Raw genomic sequence first — 15,589 nt, 5'->3', positions numbered from 1 at the left:
TTGACTTTTAATGGGCAAAAAGTACAATATTATCCCTAAGTGTCATCAATTATAAATACGTGTAGTTTGACCATAACAGACCCATATGGAACCAATCTCGGTCGCCTATATTGGATAAGTGTTATAAGCCAATATTGGTCCAAGCAAGCCTTCCCCTGTTGCGTCTGATTGATTAGGCTGATATATATCGATGACCTTGATGAGACCTTGATATATATATATTCTTGTTATGATAAAACCCAGACGGATTCTTTTATTGTACTAAAATACGATACTTACTTGAATGCAAATACGTCTGCGAACCTACAAAGAACGGAAATCTATGTCATCGACATTTTATTCCATCGAACAACATCCAGATATGAGCCTTGAGAAACCCTTATGTAAATGTATGACTCATGTTGACCATACTTATTGATACCGTTGTGTACTTCTTTTGTGCCTTGTTTGTCGTGTTATTTCTGCAGATCTTCATTTTGAATATTTGAATTAAAAATTTAAAGAGCAATTTACCGACCTTTAAAGTTCATTGATATCAGCGATAAATCACGTGAATGTTAAATAGAATTGGTGATGATGATCATGATGACGTACACATTTTCTTGAGCCGCTTTTCCTTCAGAGTTTTTCATAATAAATGTTTAAAATCTCTTTTTTAATTGAGGACAAAATGAATAAAAATATAAAAATTGAAAAAAGATTTTAAAAAATAAGTATCTACTTGACGGTAAAATCGGTTTAAGTAATAAATATAATACACTTTATTAGACAGCCGGCCGATGTCTGATCTATATGTCATAACTTGACGCTCAAAGGGATAGGGATCACCACAGCAGGTTGCTAATACACAGTGTAAACTTCCGCTTTTTTATTGTGGTAACACGACTGTTAAGAAAGTATAGGCCAAATGATATGGAATCAAATTTTGAAATAAAAATCGTATAAGGAGTCTGAAAATAGCGCAGTGAATGTTTAACATGCGGATCAAAGCAACAGATGTAAGGGGTTTTCTGATTGGCTAACACTCAAGGGTTGGTAAAAATTGTGCGTCGAAGTAAAATTTTATACGTCGAAGTACAAAATAATATACGTCGACGTACATATTGTACGTCGACATACAGTTCTCGTTTAACCGAGTAGGTCTTGTTGACTTTTGACCCAAATGGTACGTCATAGTTTCAGGCAAGTATACTTCCCACTATACTACAAATTATGTACTTTATAGGCTGTTTACAACGCTAACTATCGTAGCGTAACGTTATCAAAGCCATCAGAATATCGTAAATAAAGTCATCAAATATGTACCTCAGCTTCCAGAAAGTTCCATAGAAATATCCATATTTCAAAAAATACGCAGTTCACACAACAATCTAACATGATAGTTGTGTCATCGTTTTAAATTTCGCGAAAATAATTTAACACTTACCAACAGTGACCACCTAGCCCGCCTTATTCCGCAACGATATTTATATATTGTTTTCTGCATTTGTTTTTCGAAAAGTAATTTGAGAAAAGTTGCATACACCCATTGCAATTCGTTTGTTCTTTTGTCATTGGTTTAGATGATCAAAGTACTTTCTATTATGAGTATTTGTCCGTAAATGTGTAAATGTATTAAATTGTATGTCCTGTTATTATATATATTGTTTAAGTACTTTAGGCAACGTCAAAATGTATGCCATTTAATAACATGAAATGGTTTTGAATATTTTGTAGCAAACGAGTAGTTTCGTGCTACGATGACGAGGAAGATGACATGAGATATCATAAGTTGCATTTTGGGCATAATTATTACAATTTAATAAAACTTGTGTATTTTTAAAAAGGTGGACACATAATTGATTTGTTTCACCAATGACGCTGGCACTAGGTCACTAATGTCTGGCGCTGTTTCGAGGCTGCATTAGGCTACACTGATTTGCAACATAATTTTCAAAACTTCTCATACGAAAGATTAATATGAACTTCTTTGTATATTTATATTTGATCAATCAAATAAAAATTCATGATAATACCTGCTTTCAGTATCCTATCAAAATAGGATTAACTATTTGAATTTAACACTCTATACGGACATCGGCAGGAGAAATTGTTACCGTCTTTGATAAGATAAACTGTTTGCGTAACTTGATTGGATCAACCGATTTGTTAAATTATCAGACCTACCCTGATACTTGATAATGTATATGTTTTAATCATTATAACACTGAGTTATACCTATATCAGATATCATATGAACTATATGTGTTCACCATTGACGGACAAAGAGATGTAACGAACGACTTCAGGACGTCTTAATAGTAACGGGTATTTACTTCCCTTTGTTATAAATTTGTCAATCCATATATCAATGAAAACGGATTTCCACTCACAATATAAGCTACAGATTCGCTTAATAACTATAAATATACTATAAAAAATATTACAAATGCAATAGATAAGTTCATCAAATTAAATGTATTATTTAACATTTCTGATGCAAAGTCGTATAGTTTCACGTTATAACACAAGACTTATATGACCGGTTAACTTCGTCAAAACTCGAAGGAAAAGTCGGCAATTTTTCGAATCGTGCCTTTCCATTTCGTCGGCTAGGTGGCGCTCGGTTCGCCAGTATATAAAGGCTCGAAAATAGGCATATTGGTCACTTCTCCTGCGGATGCGAGCAGGACAACATCTGAACAAAGGATGCGGTACTCTAAAGAACATTTCTCTGGAGCATTTGGGTAATTGCGTTTACTTCAAACGGTGCTGCCCGGGCTGCAGAGTTCTTGTTGCAAGTTTAGAGGGACTTCAGAGATTTGGTGTCTACGGAAGTCGCACTAGGTGGTGGACGTTTCACCAAGGGCCTTGAGGTGGCGAATAGCTAAAGCTTTATTGCAGGCAACGGTCCCCTGCTTGTCGCACTGTAAATATTCGTGGCGACTTTATTACTTTTCTTTTTAATTTTCTAATAAAAAGGCAGGCAGCCTGAGGAAAATCTTTTCATTATCTTGTTATTTTGTTTTTGGCTTTCCGAGGGCTTCGGAAGGCAAATCAGCATTGTGAGGCCGCGCACATAGCGCTCGGTGGCGGCCTCAGGAAGTCGGCCGGCTCACGCTTCATAATTTGGTGGCAGCGGTGGGATAGGTTATATAAACCTATCGACAGTTCGAACCTTTCAACCCAGGCCTAAAAATGGTTGACGGTAGATAAGCAATTCTTATCGAAGAATTGGAAACGATGAGGCGGGAAAATGATGCCCTCGCTGCAAAATGTGACACGTTGGCTTAAGGGAGACAACTGGAATTTTTAAAGCGCGACAGCATGCAGACTGGCTTGTGTACGTCTGTTCGCGAAAAAGAGACGCTTATTACTCAGTTCATGGGCGCCTCAGAAACTTCAAAATCCAGATATTGTTCAAGACCAAGCGACATGGAACGACGGTGTTATACCTGCGGATCAAAGTTTCACCTGAGATGGCAGTGTCCTGATAATAGAGGTGGGCCTTGCGATAAAGAAAGGACTACTGCAGGAAAGCAGAGTGTCTTTGACGCAAACGTAACTTTGCGGGAAAGGCATTCATTGAAGCCTTTAAAGGTTGCCGGTGCAACAGTGTTTGATCGTCATGTTTCTTCATCGGCCCATGCAGAATGTTGCTGTTCCTCGTCAAAACAGATTAAGAAGCTGGGGATGGTGGTCGAAAGACTTGAGCAAAGATTGAATGAGCTTATGAGGAAGTCTGGGTATTCAAGCCCTGTGTATAGGCATATACGAGGTGAAATTGAAGAAGATCGACGATGCTATCTGTGTGGTTCACAGAAGCACCTGAAAAGACAATGCTCTCATTAACGGCAAAGGAAACAACGTCAGAAAATATCGACTTTAACAAAGCCAGTAGAGCTTCAAAAAGATGCTCTTGGAGGCATTCGTGTTCTCAATGAAAGCCAGATGCTGGCAAATCTTGGTGTATCAGCACGAGAGAAACTGATCCGCGGAGAACGTCTGATTGAAAGAACCGTGACAAACGGCGATTCTAACAAGTATACGCTGAGGAAAATGAAGAAATATCTACGGTCTCAGCCGACATATGAAATTACCGATGCTGGTAGGGCTTCAGTGAAGTACAAGCTGGTTAAAAGGAAAAGACAGCGGTTAAGCTGTGAGATTCGACGGGGAAACAAAGCACTGTGATTCCCAGTACAAAGAAGTCAGAACGATTTCAAGCAGACGTACACTGTAGACACTCCAATGGCGTGTCCGAGGAGGTCATTTTGAAGCAAGAGGACAAAACAGGCCTCATGAACGTACTGTCATGTGATGATACATCGCTGGCTTTGTCTGGTCTGCCGGCCAATGCAGAAGGTAGAGCATCCGCGAAATAGGAGCTCATAGTTCAGGTACAGGGTGAAACTAAAGGTGACCGTCTGGAAAGGAAGATTGTGATAACTAACGAAGGTTATACAGTCCATGCAAGGGAGACCGTTAGTGACTCAGTAACGGGTGAATAGTCAGCTTGTCTTGGAGAGATATGTTGAGGCACTGCACGTCTCGGTGACGTAATCATTGGGTATGATAACGGGGGATTTGTGTTTTCGGTTCAGTACGAACCATTTTAACTTGTGTCTAGTGTTTTTGCACTGATTGTGATACATGTTTTATCTCAGGAAGAGATCCGTTATTTCATTATTGTCTTTAGTACTTTTCGAAGTTTGCTGGTGTACAGTTTATGATTTGTTGTACTGTTCAGTTTTATTAGTTTCATATTTTGTAATCATGAGGTGACTCATGTCTAGTCGGAGGCGTGGGTAGTGTAACGAACGACTTCAGGACGTCTTAATAGTAACCAAAAGTTACTTCCCTTTGTTATAAATGTGTCAATTAATATAGCAAAGCAAACGGATTTCTATTTACAATATTAGTTACAGTTAAGCTTAATTACTATAAAATATTACAAATGCAATAGTGCACGGTGAGGCCGCGCAAATAGCGCTCGATGGCGTCCTCAGGAATTCGGCCGGCTCGCGCTACAGAGAAAAGACCTCTTCTTTTCCGAATTGACGCAATCAAGAAAATGTAAAAGCTGAAATATCTACAAATGAAAATTCGTATCTTTTGAGGGCAGTTTCAATCTTCCGTCTAAACTGCACAAGCGATAGAGCGTTCATTGATAAACTCGCAAAAATGTATTGCGTTGGTTTTGTGTTTTGATAGGAGACAAATCAAACAAATATTACGATAAAGGATATTCTTTCAAAAAAAATACATAACAATGCACACACTCTTTACATCCTTGATCGATATTGATCTTTCTACGTACCTGCTCAAAAAAAGTTAAACCGTGATTTAAAATTAACGCGCTTCTGTCCTTATACGTCATGTTTCAGTTTGGTTTTTTCTCCTGTATTCTTTAATATATGTCGGAAATTAATAAGGGCATTATCATTTGCGTTGCGTTATTACAGAATTTGGTTTAAACATCCGCTACACCAAACGTGGGAACATGAAATCTACGGTCTATGCATATTTGTCTTTTATCTCACTTTTACAGCAAATTCAGTTGATTAAAGCCCCGTTGATTAAATATCTGATATAAACCACGGCACCACATGGCGTCATTTTTTCGACACAATGACGTCATAAATCCAGCAAAATTATCCAGTGAAACTTATTTTGTTTAAATAAAAAAATGTTTACTGAATAAAAATGGGATAAATAGAATAATAGATTAGTGTTGATTAAAGATCAGGTTATCATCCACGGCACGAAAACGAAAAAGTACTCGCCAAGGCTCGTGCTTTTTGTTTTATAAGCCTCGTATGAAAAACCTGATCTATAATCAACACTCGCCTATTATTCTCTATTTAACCCACTTTTACAGCGAATTCTGTTGATTAAAGCCCCGTTGATTAAATTTCTTCTATAATCCACGGCACGAAATGACGTCATTATTTCGACAAAATTAAGTCATAAATCCAGCGTTATTATCCAGTAAACTTATTTTGTTTAAAGAAAACGGCTTGCTAAATAACAAATGGGATAAATAGAATAAAAGATTAATGTTGATTGTATATCAGGTTTATCAATATTATTAATATATATCAATTCTATTATTAATATCAAAAATAAACCATTTTACGTGATATAAGATATAACGCTTATAACAACACATACTTATTTGTTCATTTGTTAGTTTTTACTTAAGAATGAATTATCAAAAATATAGTTGAACACAAAAAGTATAATGAATTATTAAGAATATAGCTCATTCATTTAATAATCTAAAACAATAACACATTTAAAAAGTCTATCCGGGTTTTTAGACGCATTTTTGTTCCCTACAAATCATATCTTTTTTTTACAATACAAGCGTTCAATTTACACTGTTTCTATTTAGTAAATGGCTCGCGTTGTGTTGGAATGCTCGCCAACTATGCTGGTGACTCTGGCAAGCGTCCGTGTACAAAGAAGATCCCAGCCTGGATCCAGCTGAACAACCAGGCAACCACGCAAAGGCCAAATCCGCCAACGTAAGTAAAACCGATATCAATAAGGTCTCCAGAGTAGGAAGCGTAGGCAGCGAAGCCGATGAGTAAGCAAAAACCTAAGTAGAACAAGCAAAGAAAACATTTTTATATCTCACAAGATGAATATATTCAGTGAAATTACTATCATAATTAATTTAACGTTCGAATATTGTCAAATGATAAATTAAGTACATGTAAGAATGTCTACAGCGTTGTTTATTGATATAAGACAATCACTTATAAAGGGATTTATTCATGTGGTAGTATCGGATATCAAAATATGGACAACATGTATTGATAAAGTGAGGATTCATGTTGCTTACCGGCAGCTGATGATAATCCAACAGTGGCCAGGTAAAGTATTCTCCTGTCTTTCATGAGAAACACTCGCAGACCAGCCGTTACTGCAGCTCCAAACATCAGCACCATGCCCACGGCAACGAAACCTCGAAAAACGAGCACCTGTGCTAAATACGTCAACACTCGTATATTTATATATTGTATATAAACGAATGTGTTGTTTTGCAGCTGAACACGAGACTGCTTATTTCGAAATGGGCGTAAACCTACTTATATTTATTGCACAGCAAATGATAAAATTTAGGTAAACATGTTCATTAAAGGTTTATACTAACCTACAGGTGGTATATCGTCACACTTGGACACTTGCGGGGTTTCATAACAAGATTTCCATAATCCATACGTTCTCGATTCATAGCCATCCCCTTTTTCCATCCACACCTTCAGTGCAAGAGCAAGTATGCTGAACAAGCTGTTGAGACAGGCGAGTCCGAATCCCGCAAATCCGATTATTTGTTTCATCTTAAGAAGCTGAAAATGTATCGTATCGAAACAAATTTTGACATATTAATAATAATAATAATTATTATTATTATTATTATTATTATTATTATTATTATTATTATTATAATTATATTAATAATAATAATTGTAATAATGATAAAGAAAAAAAAGAAGAAAACAACAACAACGAGAATACTAATAAGTATATGATACTTTTATTTGTAAAGTGTTATATTAACTTTGTAAATTTGCACGAGACTGAAATAAATGGATAAGTTGTTGCATTTCAGTGCGTCCAGACCACCGTTACTAATCAAGACAGTGCAGATTATCAAGATAATTATGTGATCTCACTACATAGTGTTTGCCTCGCATAGTTGTTACAAACATTTAACATTCATTTTGAAAATCCCTTTTATAACTTAAGACAAATCAGTCAATAAAACAGTAATTGTAAATAGATAAAGGATGTTTCAGTTTAATCAGAAATCTAGTTGTCATGCAACATGTCTCCAACATCATATTTATCTCGTCGAAAAGATAAATAAATTCTGTGTGTTTTGATATGTACACTTTAAAATTCGGAATAATAATTGCCACATAACAACACAAAAAAGAATCAAGAGTCAACGGCTAAAAATACACCTTAACGTCAGCATTCATTTTCCGCATTTTTTACGTTACGTAATTTAACGCCAGTACTGAGCGCAACGTCTTATGCTTTTAATAATAATTGTTATTATTATTTATACTTTTAAATTATTATAATTAAAATAGGTACAATTGAAGTATTAATTACCGGCAGTCATTTAGAAAAATATGTAATGTTTGTTTATTGTGGTTAAACCCCTCGCGAATACGGACATAACAGTTGAGTCTTCTTGAGGCTGTAAACACGTGCCCCGTTTATGGCTAAATCGTTGAGTTACCGATCTGAAAGGCAAACGCCCTTATCACTAGGCGTTGAAAACGTAAGTAGTAGTTGTTATTATAGTAATAGAAGTCGTCTTAGTAGTAGTAGTAGTAGAAGTAGTAAAAGTAGTAGTAGTAATAGAAGCAGAAAATATGCTGTGATATACATGTATGTAAGTTTATTAGTAAGCAAGTGAATTCATAAGAAATTATTATATTACCTTAAGTGTGACTTCAAACCCAACACTGCTACAACAGGTACAAAATGTTTTCTCTTATATCATCGAGAACAAAGCGAAGTGTATTTAATGTCCTTGTCATTCATTGAGGGTAAACCTCATTTTGCAATCACGTACGCTCAAGCACACCTTTTTTACACCAATTTATGTAAACCATTGAAACAAATTGAGAGTGATTATGAGGACAGAACCTTTTGTGTATAAAGAGGCAGATGCACTAAACGCTTAGCATGTCACGAGTCTTGCTCACGAAGTATTTTCGCAACTTAGAAATAGATTTAAAGTGTTTTGAGACGCTCATGATAGTTGACTGAACGATTGAAATTTGCCAGTGAGTAGACAATTAACGTTGATAATGAACCAACAATGTTTTAAGAAATAATTATACTTTTAAATTCGCGATTTCGAACCCAACGCATGCTGTTCCGCGGTTAAAAGAGGACCCAAAATATTGTTTAATACTGACATTTAAGTTTAAACGTGAAACATGCACACCGATTTATTTAATAATCCATTATTAAGTGAAAGTGCTAAAGGTCGTATATGAAAATTGGACGGGCGGAAGGAATAGTTCTGGAGCTCAAATAGTTCACCGGTATGTGGACTAATAATACCCATCCCTTAATCATGCATGCACACCTAATCAATGTTAGTGATGGTTATATATGAGCGATATCTAGAACTATCCGTGCATATGTAACGCAGTACACAAATGCACAGCAGAGATATGAGTGTTACAAGTCCAAATTTACCATTTTTAACATAAATAAAATTGAAACAAAATTCTCAGAATGTAGCGTTTGCTAAACAATTTTATTAAGACTCGACAGTTTGTTAAAATTGCGATGCGTGTCACGATGTTATGTACCTCAACCTCATAAAAAGTCTGCAAACATTAAAATCTTTTTCAAGCTTCTTATTACAATCTAAGGTTTGCAAACACTTATTTCAATCCTTCATCTGCTTAATTTAATTTCGCAGTGCATAGACAAGAACGCAGACCTATATTAAATTATGACAGCGATAAATTTGCAAAATATGTGAAAGCACTACGATTAGTATGCATTTTTTGTAGGGCGATTGTCATCTTGTTTTGGAACTGGTGTCCGTGCGTTTGAAGCATCGAAAAATTACTGGTGTATATTAAGAATAATGGCGCTAATAAAATCACGTTTAACATATAATTCGTAGATACACATTACAGTAATTGTATGATGTCACCGGTTTCCGTAAAATCCGAGGGAGATATTGAGGTATTTTCTCCCACCTGTTCATCCTCAATAGCGTATACCTTCTCCAATCTTGCCCTATTTAGGGTATATCATACATTCAAATAACTGGTCACGTGAGCTGGAAGTCACTTTGAAGGTTTTACATTTGTAAATCGCAAGTGAGCAATCATCGCAAGTGACAATGCGAAAGAATTTTCTCTACGACTAAATATATTTATGTCAAAATGCGGATTACATAATTGTAGTACTTAACCGGTAATATGCCGCACGCGGTAAACGCATACGAAAACAAACCATAATTGTGTTTATTTCTCGGATAGAGCGTAAATATATATTATGCAAATATTTTTTTATATATTCTCTCTGAACAACTTCGTATGCTGTCATTGTTTAACGGTGAAAAGACAATATTGATTGACGTTTTCTATAGCAGATACATAGGAATAGAGGAATAGAATGCATTCAATATTTTAGGAAAATATTTAACGAATCATCTTAGTTTAATATTAATATTTAATAGCGCAGTAGCATAGACCGGATTGAATGTTTGGCGTACTGTCCTCCTTTTGTAGCATGTTTTCATTTATTGGTACATCAGGGCGAATATTCACGTGGAATAGTCGGAAATAATGTAAGGGTGATAGTGAAACTCGAAAAACGAAGGGGGATTCTTTTATTTTGGTGATCAGCAAGAAAATGCTTATTATCCTTAAATAAGCGTTTGAACAAGTTTTTGTATGAAGTTAAACATATTTGCCTATTTCCCCAGAGTTCGATAATCCTGGTATATTTAGTTGGTCGGTCCTTAAGCTTTCTGGCAACCATTCGGGTCTTCTTATGGTCATCGCCAAATAGCGTGCAACACCTCATCCATCGCCTCATAATAAAAAAATAATATAAAAAACCATCGGAACCGTCATTTCGAAGGTTTTAGTTTAAACCTTTTTATTTTAGCTCGATTTCAATCGAAAGCCCTAGGATTATTGAAACGCTCTCTAGTCAGTTTCCTGGGCCAAAAACCAGTTCTTGATGTCTTTAGGGAGATCTAAAGAAAGCAAGTGGGGATCAAACCCATGACCTCCCGATCGCTAGGAGAACACCATATCCATTATCCCACGGTTACCTTTCGAAGTATTTGTGGATTAAACTACGCGAGTGTCGATACTTCGTATTTGTGTAGCTTGTATATTGAACAATTAACTATATTGAGTATTCTGAACGATAACGCATTAAAACTATCATTTCGAAGAATTGTTTGTTCAAACTAAAGGGATTGCGATAGTGTGCATGTGTGTACAATAAAGCACACTTGATAAAGGATTTTATTGAATACAAACACTCGGTGGGTAGTCACATATGTGGCAAAAATCTACACGTTTAAACTTAATTGAACGCTGGAATACTTTTTGCAAGTATGTGGCAGAACTAATTTGGTTAAAGGTATTTCAACATTCATGTAAGAGGTTAACTTAAAAGCAAGGTCAAACTGTGTTATGCAAGCCGTGTCACGTTGAACACAGCATATGGTAAAGTGCTTTATGGCACTGTAATGGTGCACACATGAAGAAAAAATAAGCTGAAAAGTGCATATAAAATAATGAAATCAATAAACAGTCGCGATTTAGTACAAATACCATGACATGAATATCTGCATTCCACAATAATTTTCACGCAGAGTAGGTTTTTTTAAGTATTTAACTGCAACAAACCGAAGAAGAATTGAAAGACTGTCCCCGTTTCAAATATTGACAGACATCCGTTTTTAAGACTGCATTATCAATTTATGATGCAAAACGCATTTCAACAGTTCCTTTATTTTTCTTATTTTTCATCGTGCATGTCTTCTGTGCATATATACTCAGGTTGCTTGTAAGAATTATTCTGCCTGGAAATAATTCATATGATTTTTTGAAGTGAACGGAAATTTCTCAGCCACATAAACAATTGTTACATATTAGGGCTAATCCTATAAATTAAATTGTATAGTCTTCCTTCTATTGCGGTATTAAACGAATTGTTTTTTGCGAGGCAAATGTACATTTCTAAGATAAATGTAAATGCTTTTGTCGCGGTTCTTTATGGAAGCTAATACTGTTTCTTGATTGATTTCATCTTAACGTCATTTATCTTTTCTTAGTCAAAGTTACAATCTTTTGAAAAAGTTTGAAAACAACCGCTGCATGCGTTTATTTCCTACACTCGCTCGACAATAGTTTACATTAATATTTTTAAAATTGTGAGTTCTAATATAGATTATTGTGTATGTTTGTTATTACAAACACATATAACAATAATGAAACTCAAGTAATATTATAAAGAAAGAAATGTTCGTTACTGTCAGCTTGTGAAAGACATAGATAAAAACACAAGTTAAATTATTTGAGCTGCTGCCACTGCCTTGTGGACGCATTGGAGCGGTAGCAAGTTTGAATGAAAGTTTATTTCGAATCCGATAAATTGTCTATGACAAAATAAATATGCCCATCATAGAAATATAACCATGAAAAAGAATCACAAATGTAACGTATTTAAAGATGAATGCATTTTAGATTCAAAACAACATTCGTGCTAGACTTTAGTGATTAATATTTATTATGCTCGGGTTTTAAAGGGATCTTTTCACGCTTTGGTAAATTGACAAAATTGAAAAAAGTTGTTTCAGATCCGTAAGTTTTCGTTTAAGCTATGATATTTGTGAGGAAACAGTAATACTGAACATTAACCATGCTCTAATATAGCCATTATATGCATCTTTTGACGATTTTAAAGCCTAAAAATTATAAAGCGTTGCAACGCGAAACGATTGAATAATTTGGAGAGTTCTGTTTTTGTCGTTAAATTTTGTGAAACTACGAAGATTGCTTATATAAGGTATAAAATACGTCACGAATGTGTACTCGGCGGAATAGCTCAGTAGGCTAAAGAGTTTTTACTTCAGGACTCTGGCAGGACTCCAGGGGTCACTGGTTCGAAACCTGCTCCGGGCAATGTTCCTTTCCTTTTTTTATTTTTTTTTCTTGATTTTTTACTGGAGCTTTTATGATCCAATGTTTACATTTATCAATATATAGCATTTAATGAATAAGTTAAAAAAATGCCAAAATCTGTGAAAAGGCCCCTTTAATGCAGATTTTTTTTCAAAAGTTCTGGAAAAAGATTGTTGTTTTCAATGTCAGATCCTTAAATGAAACTTTTAATTGTGGAACTTAACACAAATACAAGGTATCATAACCTGTATTCCGAAGGGGTGATAAATCTAGACTTTTTATACAAAATTGGCGCCCAATTACTCGTTTAAATACAGTTTATACAATTGCCCCAGGAGTATAGCCAGTACGACACACAGACACTATTTTGTTTTACGGATCATTTCGGCTTAGAGGACTAGGTGAGTCATGTAAAATGTCGAATATAATAAATATTTTTTATAAACAACTGGTAGCAAGATGAGTTGCAGATAATTTGCCAGAAACCACATTTTAACTTACTCGTATAACCGGCTAATTCTTTTCAGCTCAATTCAACAGTGAAAAATGCCCATAATATCGCTTTGATCACGGAACAAATATTTCTAGCTGTCAAGATGTGTAAAATATCCATTTTGCCAAGCGAAGAAAATGACATCATAAGAAACGAACAAAAACAATATCAGTGACACGTTGCTCTTCTATCTTTTCTCGCAATAGCATTATTAATCTTTAAAGAATTTAATGCAACTATATATATAAGTATGATAGAAATATTTAAAGCTATATTTTATCAAATATTTTGACAAATAAGTATATCTAACAATTCGTTGACTGTCTGTTTACGCGTTTGTAGTTCGGATTTCAGCAACCAGTCCCGATCTCAATTAAAGCGCAAACGTTTTGATATATTATTTGCTCTACAAGTCAGGCAGATGTCTACGACATAGAGTTGTTAAAGATGCATAAATATGATTGTCTTTCATCAAATAATTATGTACACGAAATTATCACAAATGAGTCACGCGACAATCATTTCCATGCAGATAATACTGGAGTCCTCCTTTATCCGAGAGCTGTGTCCTGAAAAGAAACGTTACATGTGGTATATTTAAATACTTAATTGTCGCTAATAAAAAACCTTGAGTCATTTGAAAGAATTGAAACGCTATTAATGGGAATTCGGCATGTGCAGGATGTTAACTTAAGTTTTGACATACCAATGTTTACAACCATTTTCAAATGTGAGAAGTTCTACTTGGCGGACATATAAGCTGATACAGCGGAAATTATTTGCAAATTTAGACAAATAGTTCAGAAATTTTTTCGGATGTTAATATGTGAAACAACTTTGGAAAGTAAAGTAATACTATATAGATGAACTTGATAACTAGACGTTTTAGGCAAACACAATAAGGCGGAAGATCGAGTATCCTGACAAAAATTTCCTATTTTACTGTACACAATAGATGTATAAATTTCAAAGGTTTTGACACTCTTTCGTCTCAAGCAAAAAACAAAAAACAACCGAATTCTTCAGTTTTAAAATTCCGTGTTAACAGGATATAGTTTATTTCCTGTTTAAAGAAATATAGACAAAGAACCGCGTGTCGTTTTGGGAAATCCGGTCATAATATTTAAAAAAATTAATACTAAGTTTCAGTGTATTTATGTACCTATGGCAGCGCTTCCTTAGTTTTCGTTAACCGTCCCATCTTCGCGATTTAAAGAAACACACAGCAAAATCAACGTTGAAACATTCTTTCAACAGTTATTTTATGTTCTCATATCATGTATATTGTTATTTTCTCAGATGCTCAGAGATTAAGATATTAATAAGCAAGAGGCATTGAAATGTGGTCTATTTGATTAGAGAATAAACACATGTTAGTTTTCAGTTAACGCTTTTAATTCCTGTGTATATTTTCTACGTAGACAATTTAACGTTATAATAAGAAATCTACATTTGATAAATGTCTAAGTGAACAGGTCACCAAAAAGACACTCCAAACAAGGACCGTTTTAAGTATGCAAAGCATAAGATCAAAATAAATAAATGGGATCGCATCTTACGCGCTTTACCCAAGTACATTCGAATATAAAAACTAGTATGTAAGTAATTATATGGACGTACATGTATTGTTATATTTTGACTGTTTTAATGGGTGCTTTTACGTTTGTTTGCTGCTAGAAAGAAACATGTTATTGATAACATCCACGAAAACAGCAAAATCGAAATATTTTGTTTCACACAGATACGCTCAGTCTTGAAAAGCAGTACACGTATAGTATTCTGTGTACATAATATATTAGTTGAAACCTATCTATCTTAGCTCGACTGCATCGAAAACCTTAGGCTTATTGAAACGCCTTTGAGTCCGTTTCATGGTACTAGAACCAGTACATGGGAAGTTGAAGATCGAAGGAACGCTCCCAGTGTTGATCAAACCAGTGACCTCCCGGTCGGGAGGCGGACACCATATCAACTACGACCTTATATACATATATACTTTATTGCGTATTGATATTCATCAACCGTTTTTGTTTGTCTGATATTTTCCACACATACCAGAAAATAATCAACTTAATGTTAAATCTTTGCACAAGTTTCTTTAAGAGACGGTAGCAGCATTTGTTGCCCAGATTTAGGACAGTGTATCCAAAAGAAAGAATTTGATTTTTACACGATCAAGCATACTTTGGTTTTACTGGGTATTTTCAACTGTTGCGTTTCTTTTTATACGATTTAAACCTTTGTTTACGTACTGATTTAAGATAAATGTAAGGCAGTTTGATAATATCCCGCAATCGGCAGAGCTATTTTGATGAAACTAGTGTCGTCATTTGCGATTTATAATTTTAATTATCCACAATTTTATTAATAGACATTCATTTACTTATTTTTTTGCATATATTAAAGGTGCAACCGA

General features: G+C 34.9%; 1 protein-coding gene across 1 annotated transcript; it reads right to left on the bottom strand.

Moving 5' to 3' along the window:
• Positions 1–6,123: 6,123 nt before the first annotated feature.
• LOC127861045 (uncharacterized) lies at positions 6,124–8,563 on the bottom strand. The gene is made up of 4 exons (XM_052399401.1): positions 8,444–8,563; positions 7,142–7,337; positions 6,830–6,973; positions 6,124–6,583 (listed from the first exon to the last, which is right to left on the bottom strand). The coding sequence occupies exons 2-4, from the start codon at positions 7,326–7,328 to the stop codon at positions 6,411–6,413; spliced, it is 504 nt and encodes a 167-aa protein (XP_052255361.1). The 5' UTR covers positions 7,329–7,337; positions 8,444–8,563; the 3' UTR covers positions 6,124–6,410.
• Positions 8,564–15,589: the final 7,026 nt, after the last annotated feature.

This window comes from Dreissena polymorpha, chromosome 15, assembly GCF_020536995.1.
Source record: "Dreissena polymorpha isolate Duluth1 chromosome 15, UMN_Dpol_1.0, whole genome shotgun sequence".
Taxonomy (NCBI): domain Eukaryota; kingdom Metazoa; phylum Mollusca; class Bivalvia; order Myida; family Dreissenidae; genus Dreissena; species Dreissena polymorpha.
The sequence above is the reverse complement of the archived record's forward strand: the minus strand, read 5'-3'. Positions and strand labels throughout refer to the sequence as shown.